Source organism: Nesoenas mayeri (assembly GCF_963082525.1).
Source record: "Nesoenas mayeri genome assembly, chromosome: 16".
Taxonomy (NCBI): Eukaryota; Metazoa; Chordata; class Aves; order Columbiformes; family Columbidae; genus Nesoenas; species Nesoenas mayeri.
This window is the reverse complement of record NC_137562.1, coordinates 12016551-12037584: the sequence shown is the minus strand read 5'-3', so window position 1 is coordinate 12037584 and position 21034 is coordinate 12016551. Positions and strand designations below refer to the sequence as shown.

General features: G+C 53.3%; 1 protein-coding gene across 1 annotated transcript; it reads right to left on the bottom strand.

The window, feature by feature from the left end:
- Nucleotides 1-2012: 2012 nt before the first annotated feature.
- RBPJL (recombination signal binding protein for immunoglobulin kappa J region like) lies at nucleotides 2013-20674 on the bottom strand (the record flags this gene model as incomplete). Its single annotated transcript, XM_080354708.1, has 14 exons — nucleotides 2013-2286; nucleotides 2605-2708; nucleotides 2940-3095; nucleotides 3433-3573; nucleotides 3673-3782; nucleotides 4441-4578; nucleotides 5137-5311; nucleotides 6159-6274; nucleotides 6533-6603; nucleotides 8216-8341; nucleotides 12896-13033; nucleotides 13233-13281; nucleotides 19007-19057; nucleotides 20611-20674. The coding sequence occupies 14 exons, from the start codon at nucleotides 20672-20674 to the stop codon at nucleotides 2013-2015; spliced, it is 1713 nt and encodes a 570-aa protein (XP_080210834.1).
- Between the last annotated feature and the right edge of the window lie 360 nt (nucleotides 20675-21034).

The window sequence follows — 21034 nt, the reverse complement described above, 5'->3', positions numbered from 1 at the left end:
AGCTCTGCCAATGCTACCAGCAACTCCGCCGTGACGTGGAGCATATGTTCCCCGTGGCAGGGAAGTGCTTCCTCCAGGAGCCGCAAAGCTCCTCATTTTCATGTGCGGGACCTGCTGTGAAAATCAGATTAAATGCAGCCTGTGGCTGGTTGGGGAAGGCAGGAGCCCCTCAAGGCCCCCCCAGCCCGCCCACCACCTCTCTCCTTTCCCCATGTGGCTTGAATTACTGTGGCTGTTTGCTTAATCCATCAGCCTTCAAGAATGAGCCACTCGGTGCTTTCTTGGCCTCTCCAGCAAAGTGCTGCGCCGTAAACATAACAAGGCAGGCTTGTTCCAAGCCCTTGAAGTCAACAGCAAATGCTCCTCCTGCCCTTCAGGCTCAGGCTGCTGCTAAATATAGCCCAGGGCACTTTCCATTCATAAAATGTGAATTATACCCCGGCCTCCAAGCCAGGGGAGTGGGTTGAGGAGCCTGTGGGCTCCAGATACTCCTGTGTGGGATGCAGGCAGGAACGGAAAAGCTTGGCCCCATCTTTCCACTGCCCTCCAGGAGATGGGGGAGAAAATGCTTTTAGGGGAGATATGAGGGCTCCTCCACTCAGATGGGTTAAAGGATTTTCTTGCATCTCATCCTCTGTTGCATTAGGGCTGGGGTGGATTTGCTGGGGAGGGGAGCGCGGGGGATGGTGAGCATGGATTGATGGGGTGCCCCAAGCAGGTGTCACACAGCGCAAGACCCTGGTTCCTTTTGGAACACCCTGCAGATCTTCCCATGGTTCCCCTTCCTCTGTCCACCAGCCCTTTCCTCCACCAGCCCTTAGCTCTTCACATGTGCTGTAATATTTCCCCTAAGTTCCTCCTCTGGCAGCTGCAGCTCCGGACGTGCACGGAAGTGTCTGCTGACAGCTTTTCACCCTCTGTTTTTGGGAAGAAGGAACCCTGTCTCCTGGTGGGGTTTAGGGAGGTGCTGCCCCCAGAGAAGCCCTCAAGACTGAAGACTCAAGCTCCTGTGCCGCTTTGGGTGCTGGGGTCGCGAACAAGCTGCAAAGGAGGTCAAGACACCATGCATCACTGTGCAGCGCTGTGCTGGGTAGTGCTGAATTCAGCATTCTGAGCTGCAGCGTGGCACAAAACACACAGGTAAGCTGGGTGATGAGCCAGGGATGCTCCTGGGGTGCTGCAGGACGTGGAGCACCGTGTCCTCTGTGTTCAGGGTGGGGTAAACACCTCCGTGGGTTTGGCAGGTAGGTTGTTTCAAAACCCAACTCAGGACTGACAGACCAGCAGGTTTCCAGGTATACCATGGCCCTTTTGATGCCATGGAGAACTGAAGGCTAAATAAAGCTGGAAGACCCACTTCAAGAAACCTGGCTTCTTTTTATGGCATCTTCAGATCAGCAGTTTCCTGCTGATGCCAGCACTGCAATTTCTGTGTGTGTTTAAGTGTAAAACAACAGAGCTCAGCAGAGCCACGCCAGCTAGAAAGGGGCCGGGTTTCACACTGAAGTGTTTTTCTCTTTTTCCCTTTTCCTTCTGAAATAACCCCATTTGGGCCTCCAATAAAAAAAAAACCAAGACATCTGGTGCTGGGTACTTGGCTGCTGGAAATCAGCTCCTCATTACTGAAAAGCACAGAAGTGATGCAGTGATTCCTGGTATAGATCAATAACACTAAAGGTCACATTCATTCATCATCCCTGTGCCTCCTGGCCTTTGAATACATGGACTGAGGACATCAAGGGAGCTGTGATGCTCTGCATGAGCACAGGAGGTAAATTGTGAGGATCAGTAAAGAAGCATCTGAATCAGTAAAGAATCCTTGAAGCCTGATTTATTGATGCTCTCACGTGAGATCTCAGCAGCACGATGATGCCACAAAGAAGCGACAAGTCAGCAAATCCCAGTAACGCGGTGAGCGTTTGTGTGCGGAGGACCCTTTGGCAGGGCCACCCCAAGTCTTGGATGGGGAGCCCCAACAGGGCTCAGGGCTGAGTCTCTGCCCGCCCAGCTCGCTAGCTCTGCATGAAGAGGTGGAAGTTGGTCCTGGTGAACTCCTGATGGATGCTGTCAAGTAATTTGTCCGAGTCCTGGGGGACATCCGAGAGAACTGGCTGTCTCAGGATGAAGCTCTGCTCTGGGGTGTAGGTGAAGGTGAATGAGCTGGAGTAGATGAGGCCATCGTCTCTGATCAGCAGGAGCGGGACTGTGATGGGGTATCGCAGCCACCTCCAATCACGGCTGAAGGCTGAGACGTCGGGGACAACACACACAAGGGACTTGGGGCTCCTGGGAACAATGCAGGAGAGAAGAATGTGAGCCAGCATGTCTTCTCCAGCCTGGAGCTCAGCGTGAAGCTGCTTGCTCATTTGCAGCCCCCCGATGTCCCTGTGTCCCCTACCCACTGCCATCCCCAGGCTGCAGCCAGGGCAGGGAGCAGGCACACCCAGACTCGCCCCTGCCTCTCCTGGCCATGCTCGTGGTTGGTCCTGCAGAACAGGCAGTGTGAGAGCTCCCGTCCCCGAGACTGGCAGCCACCTCCCTCCAAGAGCTGCCTAAACCCACCTACCATTCCCTACCTGCTCCCCGCCCCCCTGGCTGTGTTACCTGTACATTGTCTCTGCTTCCACGTCTCCAAACCAGACCTTGAGGTGTGTGTGGAAATACTCCCCCTGCACCTCCAGCATGGCCACGTCCCCGCCACCTGTGAGCTGTGCCGGGCAGAGCACATGGCAGCGTGTTACAGGGTGGAATGAGCCAGACTCCTTCTCCCGCAGGATGCTCTGCCCGTGTGTCCCATGTCTGCCACAGAGGTCCAGACCCAGGCATTCCCACAGCATCCCAAAACCAGGAGATACTGAGCACGGGTGGAAGGGCTCAGCAGCAAGAGCCGCGATGGAGGCAGGTGATGGAGAGGCAGGGGTGGTTGGCATGGTGTGTACCTGCAGCGCAGCGATGAGCGGCACTGGGCTGACGGGCTGGCGGATGCAGGCCAGGCTCTCGCTGAAGGTGTACTCCACCGTCTCAGTGCCGATGATGGTCCAGCACGAGCCGTCATTCAGCAGCTCCCGGTTGGCTTCCTTTGGGCAAGGAGATGCCTGTGGAGAGTGTCACAGCTCCAAACACACCGCAGGGGACTGGGGCCAGGACACCTAGCTTCTGCCCCCGCCCAGTGACTCAGTGCCTCTGCTTGTCCTTGCTGGGAAATGAGGATCACGCTGCCTGTGCAAAGACCTCAGTGATGATGTCCCCACTGAAGCAGGCAAGCTGGAAGCAGATAGCTTTGCAGTGATTCTGACCTTAATTTGGATGAAACCCCCTTCACTGGAAGACCCCTCCTGGTGATATGTTTCCCAGCCAGTGGCAACATGAAGGAGCTCACAGAGATAATGTGGAGCACCCCAGGGTCCTCATCCCCTCCTCACGCTGCCTTACCTGGAACTGGATCACTTTCTCCATGGAGAGACACAGGTACATGCGGTCACTGCCCTGGAACTGGAAGGCGCATTTGTGGAGCTGGGAGATGGGCTCGTCCACGTCCAGCATGGCGTACTGCTTCGTCACCTTCCGGATGATCTGCGGGGCGGCAGCGTCATCTTGAGGATGGCACCCATGGCTCGGAGGCACAGAGCAGCCAGGTCTGTGTGCCTGACGCCCACAGGGATGGGGGCTTACCAGGGGGGGCAGGGTGATGCCGGTGGCCGTGCAGACCAGCTGGACCACGGATCCGTAGCGGATGTACCCTTCCCGCAGGGGGAACTCACTGTGGGCGCTGGGCTCGTCAGCTTGCAGGGCAGGAGAGAGGCAGAGTCAGCACCCTGAGCAGGTTACCCTGAGCTGCCTCACTGTGCACACGCTCTCAGCATTTTCCTACTGCTTTTTCTGCTCTGCAGGTGCTCACTGCTTGGAGAGACCACTGCTCCCTAGGAGCCCAGCATGGGAGAGTGGGACTGGGATGCAGTACGTCGCAGGGACACTGCTGGAGGCAGTGCGTACAGGGATGCTCTAGGGACTGGGATGTGGTACCTTGCAGGGACACTGCCAGAGGCAGTGTGCACAGGGATGCTTTGGAGACTGGGATGCGGTATCTCTCAGGGACACCACCGGAGGCAGTGTGCACAGGGATGGCCTGGGCTCTGGCCTCTTCCAGGCAAGTCACTTGCTTGGATTTGTGAACCTCCATTCTGGTACCACTCTTGCTGTCCCATTCACAGCCTGTGCGATCTCAGGGCCTGATGTTAACCCTCAAAGCCAGTGGGAAATAGCTGTCTGCCCCAGAGATAGCCCAGGAACACCAGGCAGAAGTGAGACCTGAGTCAGATTCCTGCATGCCCAGGTTAATTCCCACCCTTTTTACCCCAAGAAGCGGCTTTGCAGGAGGAGACAGCCCGTGCTGCAGGCATGGCTGATGTCAGCTGTCAGCAGCCCCATGAGGCTCCTTACCCAGGTGGAGGGTGAAGGCTGCCCACTGCCTGGCGCTGGCGATAAAGGCTCCCCCCTCTACGGACAGGTAGCGGGTGCTGACGGTCTGGGAGCGCAGGCGGTTGAAGAGCGAGACTTTGGAGCCCGAGGAGATGCAGACTGCAGGGAGAGGTGGCTGGGTTAGCATTTGCGTGGCTTGAACTATGGCTTTTGCCAAGCCAAGGGAGGACAAGTCCTGGTAACTCGTGTAACCAGCCTAGCAGGGGCCACCACCCCCCTCACTGCCATTCTCTGTATGTGAGGACCAGCCCAGCTGGGCTGTTCAAAGGTGGGCAGCACATTAGCATCACACCTCATGGTGGGTGAAGCCTTCAGAAAAGAGACATCAGAATCACAGAATGGTTTGGGTTGGAAGGCACCTTAGAGATCATGCAGTTCCACACCCTGCCATGGGCAGGGACACCTTCCACTAAGCCAGGCTGCTCAAAGCCCCATCCAGCCTGGCCTTGAACACTTCCAGGGATGGGGCCTCCACAACTTCCCCAGGCAGCCTGGTCCAGTGCCTCACCAGCCTTATGGTGAAGAATTTGCCCACATACATCCTCTTTTGAGCGTGTCCATGGGCGCTGGGTCCAGCCTGGATCACTCCAGAGCCCTCAGGGAGAATCCCTGGGCTTGCACCCACTTTCCTCCCCATAGACCCATCCCCGTACACACGGTCTGTGTTCTTCAGCGACTGCTTCTTCTGTGAGGGCTTGGAGATGACCTTGATCAGCTTGCTGTGGAAGGTGCCGATCTCCTGCCCGTTGCTGAAGAAGAGCTTCAGGACCAGACGGAAATGCTTGCGCTTGTCGGCGTCCGAGATGTACAGCGCCTTGGCACAGCTGAAGCCCTGCCAAGGGCAGAGAGGGGCTGTGGGCAGCTCCAGCCCAGCCCCGCCAGCCTTCCTCACCCTGCTTATCCTCCTCACCGCCCTGCAAGGACATAATAGCGCCCTTTCAAAGAGCCTCGGGTTCATTTAAAGGGGGAAATGACCAGAGATGTTATTACAGGTGGAATGAAGAGCTGGGGATCAGCAGAGGCTTTATTTACACCGGGGGCAGAGAATTCCTCATGGAAATGACTGTTCACGTGTGATTTATCCCACATAACATGAGAAATCGCCCTGGGTTTACGGTTTCCCCGCCATCCTGGCCGATACGCTGTGCCTTAGCAGCAACTCAAGCACTGCAAACAAAGGCTCTTTTTGTAAGGTTTCTGGCCCTACTCAGACCCTGCGCTCTTTGGGAACCCTAGATAATGCTTATTATTATCTTTTTAATTAATTTTTTTTTCCCCTTATCGAAAGATGCCACATCTTTACTGAAGCTCTTGAACTTTGGGATTGACTTTTTTCAGTTTATCTGCAAATGGAAGATAGGACTTTCATTTTGAAATAAGCAAACAGTGTTGCTCATTGGGAGAATGTACTCGGGCTGAGGTGAGCTGCCAAAAATTGCACAGCCCCCTGCCATGGGGCTGTGGACCTGAAAAGATGGTGCTGAAGAAAGATGGAGCTCTTTGCAAGGTGGGTGAGTGGGGAGTGATGGCTGGGAAGGAAGGACCATGGCATCTGGAGGAAGGAAGGGGATGATGTGACATCCCGGGGTGTGGGGTGACACCAGGGACAGCCCAGCCCCTGCATGAGCAGGTTCCCCGCAGGGTGTCACTGCACAGCCCCAGGGAGCATCAGGCTTTACCTTTGCGTCCGGCTGCTCCTCAAAGCTCAGCTTCTGGGTCTCCATCAGGCTGCTGCCCATGCTGTCCAGCCCCATGTACCCGCACACCCGAAAACTCGCCTCTCCCAGGTCCCCGGCTGGAAGGAACAAGGAGAAACACCCTCCAGCCCCTGCGCAGGTACAGCTGTGGGCTCGGCTTCTCCTGGTGCGATGGGGTGGCCAAGGGTCCGGTCCCCACTGGGTCTGGACCACAGAGGTCTCAGCCTCATGGGGGAAGAGGATTTTGGGGGCAAAGATAAAATAAATGGGGTCACTGCCTCTTTTGTGGAGGCGAAGGGCAGCTCTCCGTGGCATGGGGAGGAAGAAAAGGTGCAGGGTTGCCACCCAGCGCTTACCTTTTATCTGCTCCTGCTTTAGCTTCCATCCTGGCCCACTCAGGTAAACACAAGGTGGAGGGCAGAAAAACCTACAGAGACAAGAGGACATGTTCTTACCGCGCTCCAGCACCCCAAAAAGATGCTCCGGCATGGCTGCACTGAGAGCAGATACCTTCGCCTGGGGATCACCAGCACCAGAAGCAACCCTGTGTCCTGGGAGGGATGTGGGGCTGGGGACACCCTGGCTGGGGGGGACAGGCAGGGCTGGCTGGGAGGGCTGTCTCAGCCTCTCTGCCCTGTGCTGGTGCTTCCAGCTGCAGCATCTGGGCAGCTGCCACATCTGGTGGTGCTGCTGGTGGCCACGAGCCCACAGGACGGCCCCAGGAGAGGAGGATAGGGTGCTTTGCGCCCCCCTGACCTGAGCTGAGGAGGGATCGGGCCCCCCACCTCTGTCTGCCTGCCATGTGGGATTCATAGCAGGTTGGGAACAGAGTTTGCATTCACAGCCAGGTTCAGAGCCCAATGCAAATAAATCTATAGCCAGAGTTTTGGAAACCTATTTTCCTGTGTTTTATTTGGTTTTCCACTGTCTTTGCATTTGTGTGAATAGTGCAAATTCATCCTTTATTGCTACTGGGTAAAGCATTAGCAGAGAAAACACCAGTGCAGGGGGTTGGATATTTCACAGCCCTAAAATCCTGCGTACACATTTATTTAAACAAGTCATCCACGGTATGGTCCCCTGACTCCCACCATGAAAGAAAACAGCGCCAGCACCTTTAAGCTTTAACCTGGGAGCTCTGTGCTGGTTTTCTCTCCCTCTCCACACCCGGCATCTGAATTTCACACTCATCCCTTGCACAGGGTCAGGATCAGGGGGAGGAGGGGGCTGTCCCAAAGGCTCAGCCATGGGGGGCGCTTCCCTCCTGGTTGGGAGACCCGGTCCCAAAATAAAACCTTGACCTGTGGAGCAGCAGCCCCTGGGTGTGATGAGGACTTTGTGGGCACAGCCAGCCCAGCCTGGAGCTGTCTCCTGGGGTCGCTGGGCTCTGGGGGAGGTTATGCCTTAGGGGTAGAGCTTGTCCCCTCAGAGCTACTCCACACTCAGTAATAACGGAGCATTATTTATATCACAAGGATTAATGGGGGAATAATTACATTACAGTGCCACAGTCTGACGTCACTGCCCAGGAGTAGCAATTTTGGAGATTCAAGCCAGAACCTCAAGGTGTTTTTGCAGTGCGGAAAGGATTTTCAAAAATAGTAGGTGTTTGGAGACCGTGGGTACTGAGGGAAACGCCCCAGTCCCTGCTGTGGCTGTTCAGATTTTAAGACAAGATTTCCAGAGCACTCAAAATTCTAACCCTCCCTTTTCTTCATCTTTGTAATTTCATTCTTGGGAGGTAAGATGTTGATAATTTATTTCCTTCTTTTACTTCATCTTCCTGATCTCCAGGACTTCACAGGCGGAATCTAACCACTAGGCATGTCTAACTGGGATGGGTTAATATCCTTCTTGCGTTAGTTCATGAAGCCTAAACGATAGTTTTGGATGCAAAGAGGTCACGAGTGGATGGAGAGGGGATGTGTCAAATCATTTGCTTCACCAGCTTAGATTAGAGAAATGTAGCAAGGCTGAAATCGAGCTTTAGGTAGCTGGGTTTGCAAGTGGCTGTTGGAGAAGCTGGAGTGATCTCCTACCTTTTTTCATTGCCATATGACTTCTGTGCGACCTTGGCGTGCAGTATCAGCACCGTCTGGTCTGCCGGCAGCTGCAGGTACCTCCGCACGCTGTCTCGGAGCGGGTTTGTTTGGTACGGGTTGGATCTGCAAGACAGAGGTTCCTTAGTCCTGGAACACCAGAACTGGGAGCTCCCTCTGTGTCCAGGCTGATGGGGTGCAGAGGTTGGACAGGGGTTCCCATCAGAACACACTGGAGCCCAAACAGCATCTCAGCTGCTGCAAGACTGGGGTTGGCACTGAAAAATGTGAAGTTTGGATAACTGAATAGTTGCTTCGTGGGTTTTCAATCAAATACACACACAATCAAACACTAAGACCCGAGGGAATGGCAGGAAGATGTGCCAGGGGAGGTTCAGGTTGGACATGAGGAAAAGGTTCTTCACCCAGAGGTGCTGGACACTGGAACAGGCTCCCCAGGGAGGTGTCACAGCCCCAAGCCTGACAGTGTTGAAGAAGAGACTGGGCAATGTCCTCAGACACACGGTGTGACCTGTGGGGTGTCCTGTGCAGGGACAGGAGTTAGACTCGATGATCCTTGTGGGTCCCTTCCTGCTCAGGCCATTCTATGATCCTATGACTATGGGTATAGCTCTTAAATGCACCTTTCTAAGATTTCTAGTCCCATGTGATGGTGGCAGTGCTCTAATTGAGTATTAATTTGTTTTTCCACCTGATGGGCTTCTTGCTGGATGGCTTTTGGGTGATTAGGGAAAGGATGCTGCTGAGACGTGAGCGCAGCTGGGGAGGAGCTGCTTGTTGGCTTCTGCAGGGGCTGTTGGGTGAAAATAGCAGCATTTTTCTCTGATACCTAAGAAGTAGGTGTTTTCACTGATTGTTTCTGCTCTATTAACTAGAAGGAGTTCCCATGCACCCGGCATTTAACTCTGTTAACTTAGTAAGTTGGGCGTTAACCAGCTACAGAGAGATGAGGTGGATCTGAGCCCGAGGTGCCCTGATTATTAAAAGCTTCACTCCAGCCTCTCTATCTACTGAATGGTTTCTATCTTTGCACAGCCAAAGAGATCCTGTAAGAAAGTTATTTGATCTTTTTCCATCATGGCAATCTGCATCTGCCTTGCTCCTGTGCTGCCAAGCAATAGTGTGATTTCAGCTTTGATCCACCTTTGCAGATCATCTAAAACCACCGATTGGGAAACTCTCTGCTGAAGTTTTTGTTTGCTTGTTTTTACAGAAGTACTGGTTGTGATCAGGATAAATGTGGAAACAGATTGAGGAAAAGGCTGCCCATTGGCCTGACCTTGGCTTCTTTTACGCTACTACAACACGGTGAAAAATGAGCGCTAAACCTTGCTGGCTCCATTCAGTAGTATTTTGCCCTCCTTTTATCAGAGACAGCGGCCACAGAGAGGGGAGAACCAGGCTGGGTGTGTGATTTTTTTCCTGGTGAGTCTCATTGTTCAGTATTCAGTGCAAAACGAGGAGTGCAGCTTTGGGTCCTTGCTTGTGTCCCCGCAGTGGGAACACACGCTCCATCCCTATCAGCGTCACCCACCAGCACGGGTGTGCTCGCCAGTGCCCATCCGCATAGCTCATGGTCTGTCTGGGAAGCACTGATCCCCGCAGAGCTGCTGGAGGAACCCATTAACCCAGCACAGAGTGAGCAGCAGGGAGTGTTCAGGAGCAAATTGCCAAAACCTGGGGATTAAGACGTGTGCTGACAGCGTGGCCGGCAGCAACGCCTGCCCCGCAGAGCCTCCCAGGGCACCGGCTCGGGGCAGGGCCAGGCTTGTGCAGGTACCGCTGCTCCCTGCCATCCGTACGTAATACCAGAGGCACGTGGGTTGCAGCCCCGAGCTGATTAAAGGGCCTTCTGGAATAATCATCCACATGCTATTTACTGCTTAAAGTGGGGATGTTCATGCCAAAGGCAGGTAAACAGACTGTAGTTCTTCAGATTTGATGTCTAGCTGGAGGACTGACTACCTAGAAACTTGTTTGTCCATCTTCTGCAGCCATTGCCTTCCAAATTTTGAGGCTAAATTGTTTCAGTTGACGCACTTCTGAACAGTGCTCGCCATTCTGCCCATAGAGGCGACCACCCAGCATCCATCATCTGGTTCAAATTTACCTTCAGAGAGTCAAAGGGCTATTGCTAAGCAGCTCAATGTACCCACTTGGCTCCTTCTGGCACCTACAGCCTCCTCAGGATTACAGGGAATTATTCACTCCTTCTGACATTTATTATATTAAATTATTAAAATGCTTTGATTGTAGTGCAGTGTTAGTTCAGTGTCATGTTAGCAGCATGGCACGGGCCGGGCTCTTAGAGCTCAGGTTAAAAGCCTCCTTTTCAGAGCCTGAGGTCTCAGCTGGGACTCGCCTGCTCTCGCACACAGTTGGGCATTATGTGGGAGCAAGGGGGGAGCCACCACCTTTCTCCTACGTTGATTTTTGGAAGCCTTTCCCTCTCCCTGCTCAGCAACGCTTACTGCCGAGGCTTTTTCCTCGCTTTAGGTCAGGATGTGCCTCGGGAGAGGCTGTGACACCCTTTGAGGTGCATCTCCAAGTGGCTGTGCCCTGGTGTGGGAGAGACCCAGGGCACCCGTGGGTGTTTGCCAGCCGTGGCCATGTCACTGTGCCCTCTTCCATGGGAAAGGAAGCAGAAAAGGAGGAGAGCCCTGTGTGGGCATGCAGGGAACCCATGCAGGCGCTGAGAGGCTTTGGTGGGGTCAGGCCCTGCAGGTACATTGCTGATTTTAGGAGCGCTGATGTTTAACACCATAGCTCAAAATTAGCCTTTGCCTTGCTAGCAGCAAGTGTGGGGGTCTCAATCGGCGCTTTGTTCTGCCTCCAGCCGGGAAAAACATTTGCTCCTTCCTGGGTCCCGGTGGGTCGGGCAGGGCTGTGCATTCCTGGCCGCAGAGCCCTGCAGCTCAGGTGTCCTGCCTTTCTCTGGAGCTGCCGCCCTTGGTGACCACTCTGCCACAGACGTGGCTCCCACTGGTGTCACAGACACGGGAGAACCCAGCCAAGGGCCCTTTTCAGCTCAGCCTGCCCCTGCCACTGGGTTGCACGTCCTCACTGAGACAGCCACGACGTGGGATGTATCCTGGTCCCTACATCACCACCTGCTTGGCCAGGGCAGATCGGGCTCGGAAGTCCCACAACACCCCGTGTGAGCACCCTTGGGTGAGTGCAGGAGCAGAAAAGGCACTTTATGGGCACCAGGAGAAGCGAACTGCCTTTGCACTGCTGCTTTCCAGTTCACCAACATTCACTGGCTCAGCCTGCAGAGCAAGGGATACAGTTTTTTGGTCCCCTGGGAATGAAAGTACCTGACTCAGGAGACCAAAATACGATCCCGGCAGCTATTGTTTAGGAACTAGGACTTCGAATCAGCTCTTTATACAAGAACTTTAACTCATGGTAACACTGTCCTTGAGTGCAGGTAACACTGAATTCAAGTGTAGAGATGTAATTTGCTGCTTTTCCCCCACAAAGGAGCTGCCGTTTGCCTGGCTCAGGAGATGGCTGCCCCGCAGCTTGCTGGGGACTTGCTGCCACAGAGGATAATTGTTCTTTGTTGGGCTTGGGGAAACCAAATGTCCTAACAAAAAACATCCATTTTAGAGGTCTGGGCTATATTTTGTACAGAGCAGGGGAGAAAATGCCTGCAGTGCTCTTGGGTATGGAGTCAATGCAATGTTTATGCAACAGGAAAAGCCATTAGAAATCACAGAAATGAGAAGCCTGCAGTTTCTGGCTTCCCTCATTTTTCAATACCTCCTTTAATCCAGACCAACCCAACCCACAAGCCCTTGTATATGCATGGGTATTTATAAATCCTATATTTTCCTTGCTGCACACACAAGTGAAATTCAGCCTTTTCTGGGATTGGGGGATTTATCGACCACACCAACAGCAAACACCAGCGGAGGGCAGGAAGCACGGCACCCCTGTGGCCGTGAGCTCTGGGGGACACTGAGGGCCAGCCAGAGTGGTCACCTCGGGCATGTTCCAGGCTGCCCTGCCCCAGCAGCACCAACACCCTCAAAATCCCCAAGTTTGGTAATGAAGTATTGGCTTGCCTGCTAGAAAATTCAGATAAAGTGGTGATTTACTGTGGTGTCCTTTCTTTGTTCCTCATGTAGCCGCTGATGTCAGTGCAAAGAGGACGGAAAGCGCTGTTAAAGCACTAAAACACAGTCCTATAAAGCGCTAAAGGTGGTTCCTGCCACCCACTAGACTGACATAAGTGCAGAGAAGAGATGGAGGGCTGGGAAGGCCTGTTCCAAGGTGTCTAAGAAGCCTCTACTGACAATCTCCATTGCTATGTGCAGGCAGATCAGTTGGCTCTCTTGGTTAAAGCTCAGCCTGAGGCTCTACAGCCCTCAGAGCTCTGTTTTGCAGCTCCCTGGTTCAACCCCCACGTCCCCACACTGCAGCCACGACCTGCAGAGCTTCCTAGACTCCCAGGGCACCACCGTAGCTCAAATGGACATTAAGCTTGGAGTCTCCTTTTCCCAGGACCTGCTGAGTTTATGGGGCTTCCCAAGTGCATTCCTGCAGCAGGAGAAGATGAAAGAAAGGAAAAGGAAAAAAAAAAAAAAAGAAAGAGAAGAAGAAAAAGAAGAATAAAAAGAAGAAAAAGAAAAATAAAAAAGAAAAAGAAAGAACAAAAGCGCCTCTGCCTGGCGGATGCTTCCCGGGCAGACGGGCTGTGGCGGCCCCGGGCCGGGCAGCGCTCGCTGCCGCCGGACACCTCCGGCGACCGCCGCTTCCACCTGCGCGCAGCTCCCGCTCGCCCGTGGGCACCTGCACGGACACGGCCCGCGGGGCGGGGGCAGGTGGGACCCCGCGGACACCCCCACGTCCCCTCAGCCCCCCCAGCGCTGCCCCGGGGCCGGGCCCGCCCCGCCACCCCCTCTCGCTCCCCCCGCCCCGTTAAATACCGCGCGGGCCCCGCCGCCTCCCAGCGCTGCCGCCGCTCCGCGCAGCTCCGCGCCCGCCCTACCTGAGCAGCTCCGCGGGTGAGTGCGGGGGCTCCGGGGGCTCCGCCGGCCCTGCGGGAAGGGAAGGGAGAGGAGGAGGGTGAGGGTGAGGGTGAGCCCGGCCCCGCGGGGCTGAGCTGCGCTGCTGCCGCGGGGACCGGCAGCCTCCGGGGGGGCTTTTCGTTGGAGCAGCGATCGTGGCCGTGAGGAGCAGAAAGCAAAGCCGGGGCGTGGAGGGGGGAGGAAGAGCAGAGCCTTTGACATGGGTTTTATTCTGGAGGCCTCCCGGAGCCCCCCCGTCTGTGTGCTCTTGTGCCCCTGCAGCGGGGCCAGCGGTTGCCCTCCCAGAGCGGCCGGGCTGGGCGGTGTGTTTGGGTGGACGCGGTACCCCCCTCGATCTCTCAGTGGCTGTGTGGAGGATCTAAACTCTTCTCCACGGTCGGGATGGCGCAGTTTGCAGTCTGCGTGCTCTGCTCACCTTTTGCCTAGCTTTTGGGCAGGTTCCTGCTTATACAATAGGAGATCTCTTTTAGCAGAGAATAATAAGGTCGGGTACACCTGGGCAAGGCGCGCTGTGCAATAGGAGATCAAGATCCTGCAAAAAGATAAGCTTAAAAGTGTGCCCTAAGTTAGTTATGCACTGTTTCTGCACGACTGGAAAATTTGATCTATGCATACCCATAAATATGTTTGCACAAGCAATCACACACCTTTGACTTAGAATTCCTACAATTTCCCAGAAAAATTAGCTTTGGGCACTTTTGTTCCAAGCAATTACGTGGGAAAACTTGTTTGGAAAATCGGATTATTCTGCACTCATCATATTTGTGCTGACATGCAGCCGTCTGAGATAAGTGGAGCTGAGCAGATACGCGATGTGTTGGTATGTGCTCCGCTGAGGCTTCCTCCCTCATTCGGCGAGGACAGCCTTTGGTGTGGTGCAGAGTGCTGAATCTGTCCGGGAATCAGGGCTCTGGAGCGGGAACGGGTGTGGGTGATGAGGCCAGCACAGGAATGGGACTGTCCTGCTCCCAAGGAAGCCACCACGTGTGTGCAGTGGGACTGGGATGGGACAAGGGCTCCGAGAGAGGAACCTGTTCAGAGCCCTGGCTTGGAAACAAGGCACACAATGTTACCTCTTTTGCCTAAACCCTGATCTTTGCTTCAGTCAAGCCCAGTTTATTTATAAAGTTACTATGAATTCATCCCTGTGGGACTCTCTGTAGTGTCTCTTGATAGTAAATAATAGGATTTTTCTTTCTCAAAGAATAATTACTCACAGGTAGTGAGTGCGCAGGTTCTCAGGAATGAGTAGAAACTGCATTTCACAAGCAGATTCTTGTGATCTCTTCAGGGATTAATTAGACTGGCATTTGGTATCTGCAAAAAGTGTGTGTGGGGAAGTCTGCTCTCAGATCTCAGCCCTAATGTTTGCCACCAGGATGTGGATAAATTTGGCCTCATCCAGAATACAAATTCCCATCTGGAAGGCATGCAAGAAATCTTGGTGTTTGTAGTAAAACAACAATTTCTGTCGAAGCAAGCGGGTATTGCTGCATCTAACTGGAAAAAAGCTGTTGTTGATTTCTTTGGAAGTTGTAGCTGTATTTTTTTTTTCCTGAGGAATTAAAGAAATTTGACATTATTAGTACAAGATGGGCTCGGGAGCTGCCCTTGTTCTCGATGGTAGAGAACAGAAAAGACGAAGCCAATAAAGCAGCCTGCTGTAGGCAATCTGTGGTCACAGAAGATGTTTGTGCTCTGATTGCCCATAAGGTAGCATTTCCCTTGAGGTTGGCATCAAGGGTTGAAGGTTTTCAAGAGAAGCCTTTGTTTAAACATCTTTAAAATTTCCAATAGGGGCCCCTTTGTTCACTTTCCGAGCAGTGTGCCTGCCTTGTTAAAAACTCAGTGCTCATAAAATGCCATTTACAAATGCTTGATGAATAGGGCTTAAACCTGGAGGAGGAGAGAAGTAGCGTTTGTATCTACACGCACATGTGAATTGCGGACAAGCCCTACTGCGAATGAATAAATGAGACTTAGAAAAAACACACACACACACACAAAAGAGTGGTGCCTGTAAAGAAACGTATAAAAATCAGCCACTCCCGCAGAACCAGTCAGTGCCCCTTGTGCCAGATGTGACACGCGTTTGCTCCAGCTGTGCCGGGAGTCAGTCCGAGTGGCTCCTGCCACTTGTCATTACCTCTCAGTAATCGTGTTTTCTCCACTTTGGGCCCAAACAGTAGCAAATTGATCACTTGGGCTCTGTTGGCATACCTTCAGGTATCGAGTAGTGTTGGTAGCACTTAGAAGGCTTTGTTCCCTCTCTCGTCTTGGCTGAATGTAAAGGGTTTAAAACCAGCGCTGTTAAAGCAGGGGAGGGTGTGGGTGTGTGCTCAGGAGACTCGGAGACTGGGGCTCAGTGTTTCCACGTGGGATGCCCCTGGGCTGCTGTGATCCTGGGTCTGAAGCTTTTCTAGTTGTCAGGCAGTGTGTCCTTCCCAGAATTTTTCTTTGGAGGTCGGATCCTTCTTCCCCAGCAGCTTTCTGCCCTTGCCCATGTCTGTTTTTCTGCAAACTTCTGGTGGTTTGCAAGGCAAGCCCTTGGTTGCACACATGGATCCACATGGCCCCTCTGGTGCCCATCAGGGGAATCCACTGGGATCAGCTGCAGTCCCTTGCAGAGAGGCGGCAGTAATTTGATCTCTCTCCAAACTTCAGCCTTCCCATCTCCGGGCTGTGTCATGGTGCCAGTGTGTCAAGTTTTGGAGTCTTTCAGTTGTAGTCTGCAGACCCATAGGAGTCCATGGTCTACAGCAAGAGTCAGTAGGAACAGATCTATTGACAGCAGAATTAGCCCACTGTACAAGAGTCTGTGTCTTGGCTGGAAAATTAGCAGGGTCCACGAGCTGAAAAGGATGGAAAACCCCTGCCTGTGGGTATTCACAGCTCCTAAGCTTGCAGCTGGACTTGGTTGGCTTCCCCAAAGTGTCACGTTGGACCCTTCATTCTTTTTCTCTTTTCACAGCATCTTGCTTTGGCTTTACCAGTACCGCTCATGATGAGAGTGACACAAAACATTTCAGTCTGTGCTCAAATGCCAGGCAGCAATCTCACTAACGCTCCTCCATTTCGCTTTCCCAGTCATCTGCTGAACCTCTCGTGTCAAGCTATTGAGGCAGATCGTGGACCAAGAGCATCTGCCCGCTGCCCAGGTTCCCTAAAGCACATCTGGACGTTCCCTTGTCTGTCTGAAGTGCCCGTGTTTGACCCCGCTGGGTCTGTGCCCTCATGCCAGGATGCAGGTGGGAGAGCCAGCCTGGCTCTTGGCTCTGCCACAAGCTTCCCACAGCCACGAGCAAGTGGCTTTGACTCTCCTGGTCTCTGTTTCCTCATGCCATGCTGTAGGACTCGCCTTGGAGAGCTTCATGAGACACAAAAGACTCAGTGAAGCAACCTCAGACTGTTCCCTGATCTCTCCTGGAAGCAAAGACCTTGTAGGTACCTTTGGCAAGGACTCAGTAAATGCAACAGAATTAGATGATTTCAACTAGTTGCTCACAGGTTGACCAGAAAGGGCTAATCCCACACAGGGGTGAGGCTGAGGCCAAGTGGTCCTCAGCCATGGCCTCAGACGGGTCTCACAGGAGGTTTCTGTGCAGCATCTGGGTGTGCTGACACAGCATGATGCTGAGAAACAAGGGTCCCCAAGGCCCCTGCTCTTCAGTGTGGGCAGAAGTGAGGCCACAGGGCACTGCAGTGCTGGTAGATGTTCTTCTCTAATGCATCTCTTATGGGCTGATGTCGTCCTGGTCCTGGGACAGCAGTTCTGCCATCATTCTATCAGAGGGACGTGGCAGCTGTGAAATTAGGTGGGAGTAGTTTCCTTTGCTACCTTTAAGGTTCTCCTTGTGAAAAGTATCTAGACAAAGAATTCAACCAGTTTGCTTTTTTGTCTTGAGGAGGGACGAAAAGTTACTGTGTGCTTTTCTGCAGCCACCAAACACTCCTCGCTTTCTGTTATTTCAATTAAACACATAGCAGAATGGGTAGGATAAAGGGGAGAGGCGCAAGAATATTCTCCTGGTGTTATTTCCTTATGCCAACACACTGAGTCACGTCTCCAGAGTGAGAAATATGATATAAAGATTTAGAGAAGGAGGTCAGGCAATGAATGTATGATTGCGGGGCTGGGATAGCAGGCGCTCTCTGTGGTTGTCTGTGCCGTGTCAGCTTGCTGGAGGTCAGCTGGGGATATTGGTCCCAGCAGATTTGGGAGACAGACTAGTAACTATCAGTCTCATGGCTTAGAGATACCAGCTCTGCTGCATCAGGAGCTCAGCTGACAAATTCTGCACCAGCCCAGGAGCTGCTCTGGGCCATTTCTCTTTCCTTTGTGGTTGAACATGCATATTTCTGGGAAAAACAAAAAAATGCTCTCTAACACCTTCCTCCCAGAACAAGAACTTGGGCAATGGATTGCTGCCTCAGCTTCTGGATGGCCCAGACCTCCTTTCCTCCAAAGTCTGAAGTCTCTTGGCACAGTTCAGCTGTCCTCCAGGGACCTGTTTGTAGAAGAGCATTTGCTTTTTAAAGAGAGTCAGCAAGGTGGGTCTTTCTCCTCTTGATCACTCTTCATCAAAATCTTAAAGTATTCCAAGATCCCTCCAGTTTTGCTTAGAATACCTGTTAGGAGCAGGGCTGAGTTTGCGGGTCACACAGCTCAGGGGACAATTGCAGCCTCAGGTCTTGAGTGGGACAGAGAGGAAGAGAGAAATGCCACCAGCAGTCCTGAACTAGGAGCCATCTCTTGACATAATTAATTGTGCAAGGAGAACTCGCTGACCATCTGATGTTTTCCTCTTGGCTAGATCTTTAACAAGCGCTTTGAGAGGCCGTGTTTAATTTGCAAGTGAATATGGCATTTATTCTTGCCAGCTGTTGCTGTGGCAGCCCCGGTACCGCGTGTCTCAGTGCAGAGGCTGGCTGGACATGAGGCTTTCCTCCCAGCTGAGCTGCACTGCCAGGTCTTTTAGGAATAGATGGGTGACAGACAAAGAACCCACATGCTGTCATGGAGAACATCTAAAAGGGGATGCTCTGTTTGTTGCTACGTCTGGCATTTCCCTCCCAAAGGGACTTTAAATATCATCTCATAGTATGTTAGGGAATAGTATAAGCCTGTTGGGACTTGTACAATGTTAAGTCCATAAGCTGTGAGACAAAGGCATCTGTCACTCAGCCTGCATATGGACCTGGACAAGAAACCCGTCTTCCTCCTGCCCTCCCTGTGAATGTGCTAATCCTAGTGAGCGCAGGAGTGGGCCCCATAAGATGAGGAATTCACTCTTTGGGGGAGCAAGAAGAGAGAAAAAGAAGTCTCTTCTACATGCAGCAAGGTTTTCCTGTCACAGCATTCCTGCTGGTTCGCTCCTGTTGGGTTTGGCACCATGATGTGCTGTTTGAGAAATGCAGCCTTGTTTTTCAAACGACGTGTCATTCCAGGTGGCACTTGGCCCATTCAGGCTGCATTGTAACTGGAGAGCACTGTGATGTCCTGGAAAGAGCCTGCTCTTGTTCTCCCACACGTGTGTTTGGGAAGAACCAAGGACACACCAGTCCTTCAAAAGGGGGGAAAAAAACCATTTTGGTCTACCTCGCGGCGGGGGGCGCCCAGGTCTACCTCGCGGCGGGGGGCGCCCAGGTCTACCTCGCGGCGGGGGGCGCCCAGGTCTACCTCGCGGCAGGGGGCGCCCAGGTCTACCTCCCACCCCAGGACCCCCAGGTCTACCCCCCTCCTTGGTGTAGTAACACTCCTCATCGATCACCAGGCAGGGAGCACCTTGAGATTGGGGATTGTGTTGAGAGAAACTAGCCTTTCGGGAACCCCCCAGTAGAGGGTGGATCCAGCTCCAAGGCTGTCCCAGGCCTCATCTGTTTACACAGTTTGAGGGTCTTGCAAATACAAAGACAATGTGCCAGTGGTCCATCTGGTGTTCCACAGCAAAATTGGACGCGAAGAGGTGCTTTCAGCTTGATGTAAGTTGTCTGCACCTCTCCAGGTAGCTCTTCTTGCTTCATTGTGCTCTGTGCCTGGGGCAAGACATACTGCAGTCTTCTTCTCTTGGTCCCATGTGTACTTTTTGGACAGTCTTTCTCTTGGGCATAGACCCAAAGGACTTGCTGTCCTGCCGAGGACATGAAAATTTGTCTCCCCATCCTCCAGGGTAAAGCCAGCTCTTGTTGCCTTTCTGCTCTTGTCCTGGCAGGACTCTGGTGTCCTAAGCACAAGGAGTCTGTGTCCAGGCTCCTGAGCCTGTTTTGGGGCTTTTTTTGGCCCTTTCATCAAATAACACTCGTGTGGGAGTTGAATTATGGCCTGACAAAACTGTCTGGTTGGGTCTCCACAAAGAAAAGCTCTACAGAACAAACCAGCATGCGTGGAGAGGCAGACGAGGTGGGTGAGTCTTAGGAGCATCATGTCTAGGGCTGCTCAAGCATCAGCCGAGGTTTCCAGCACAAAAATACATGCTATTAGCTGGTAGCACACACAGCATCAGTGTGGTGCAGCCCTGCTGTGCATGCCCAGGCACGCTGTGCGTGTCTCCTCCCATGCATGGGCATGCTGCACAGGACAGCCCTCTGGCTTTGCTTATGCTGGGTGACCCTGCTCAGTAAGGGGCCCCTGGGCCGTGCCCCACTCCTGACAATCCACAGTGACCCCTTGTCCTGGCTTCGTGTGGGGTCTGGAGCCAGGACAGAGCTGCTGCAGCTCCCACAACATGCCAAAGATCTGCCAAGCCCAGGCAGGTGGCTGGAGTCGTGTGTTTTTTTTGCTGTAAGCAGAAATCTCAGCTAAAGGCTGGTGTGCCCAGCTGTATGATATCTTGCACATGGTTGTACCTGAGACCTGGCTCGTGGCTCTATAGCCATCGTCCACAACCTGCTTTTCTCCTTGTGACACTACAGTGGGGACTTTTCCAGGGCTGTGAATGCACTGCCACCTCCCGAGCCTTTCACCCCTTCTTCCTCTGTCTGCTTCATCCCCTCTACAATTCTACATGTAAAGCCATGACCCCTATAACAACGAGGAGGTGCAGGGCTGGCTGCATCCCTCACCCTGCCATGCCCTATCCTTTGGGCTTGCCCAAGGGAGGATGCACCCAGGTTCCACCTGTGGGGATGAACCAGAAGGGGAATATTCAGGGTATTTCTGTTAACCTGTAGCCAGGAGAGAGCTGCCAAGCAGGCCACGCTGAAACCTGAAGCGGCTGTTTTTCCTGAGACTCAGCGCTTGACAGGGAGAGCGGACAGACAAGCGGCAGAGCTGGGAGGGATGCGAGTGCCCTGAGGGGCTGCCCAGGGAAGGTGCTTGGGGAAGGTGTGTTGGCTTACCTGTTTGGGGATTCATCTCCATGTTCTCCTTGTCCGAGGGGAGCTGAGAGAAGGCTGGGGTCATTGCTGACCTTTCTGTCTTTATGTGTGACTCTTCGCTTGGTCACCCTCCTTGCACCGTGTACTGAGCATCTCCTTCAGCAGAGACAAACAACAGGCTGGCTTACCCCTTGCGTTACTCTAAACAGTCAGGAGATGGTCCAAGTGTCCCTCATGGTTTGGCCACCGCAGCTTTTGGCTGAGCCAGCCTGGCCAGCAGTGCTGGCCCTGCCTGGACCTTTTTTCCTTTATAGCTCAGCGTTATCTCAAGGTCTCTGGTGCCGCAGCCGGTGCTGTGTTTGCCTTGACTTGCAGCACCTGCCTGCCAGCCGGTCACTTCCCACCCATCTCCCTCCCACTCCTGGCTGGTGGCTTGGGACTCCGG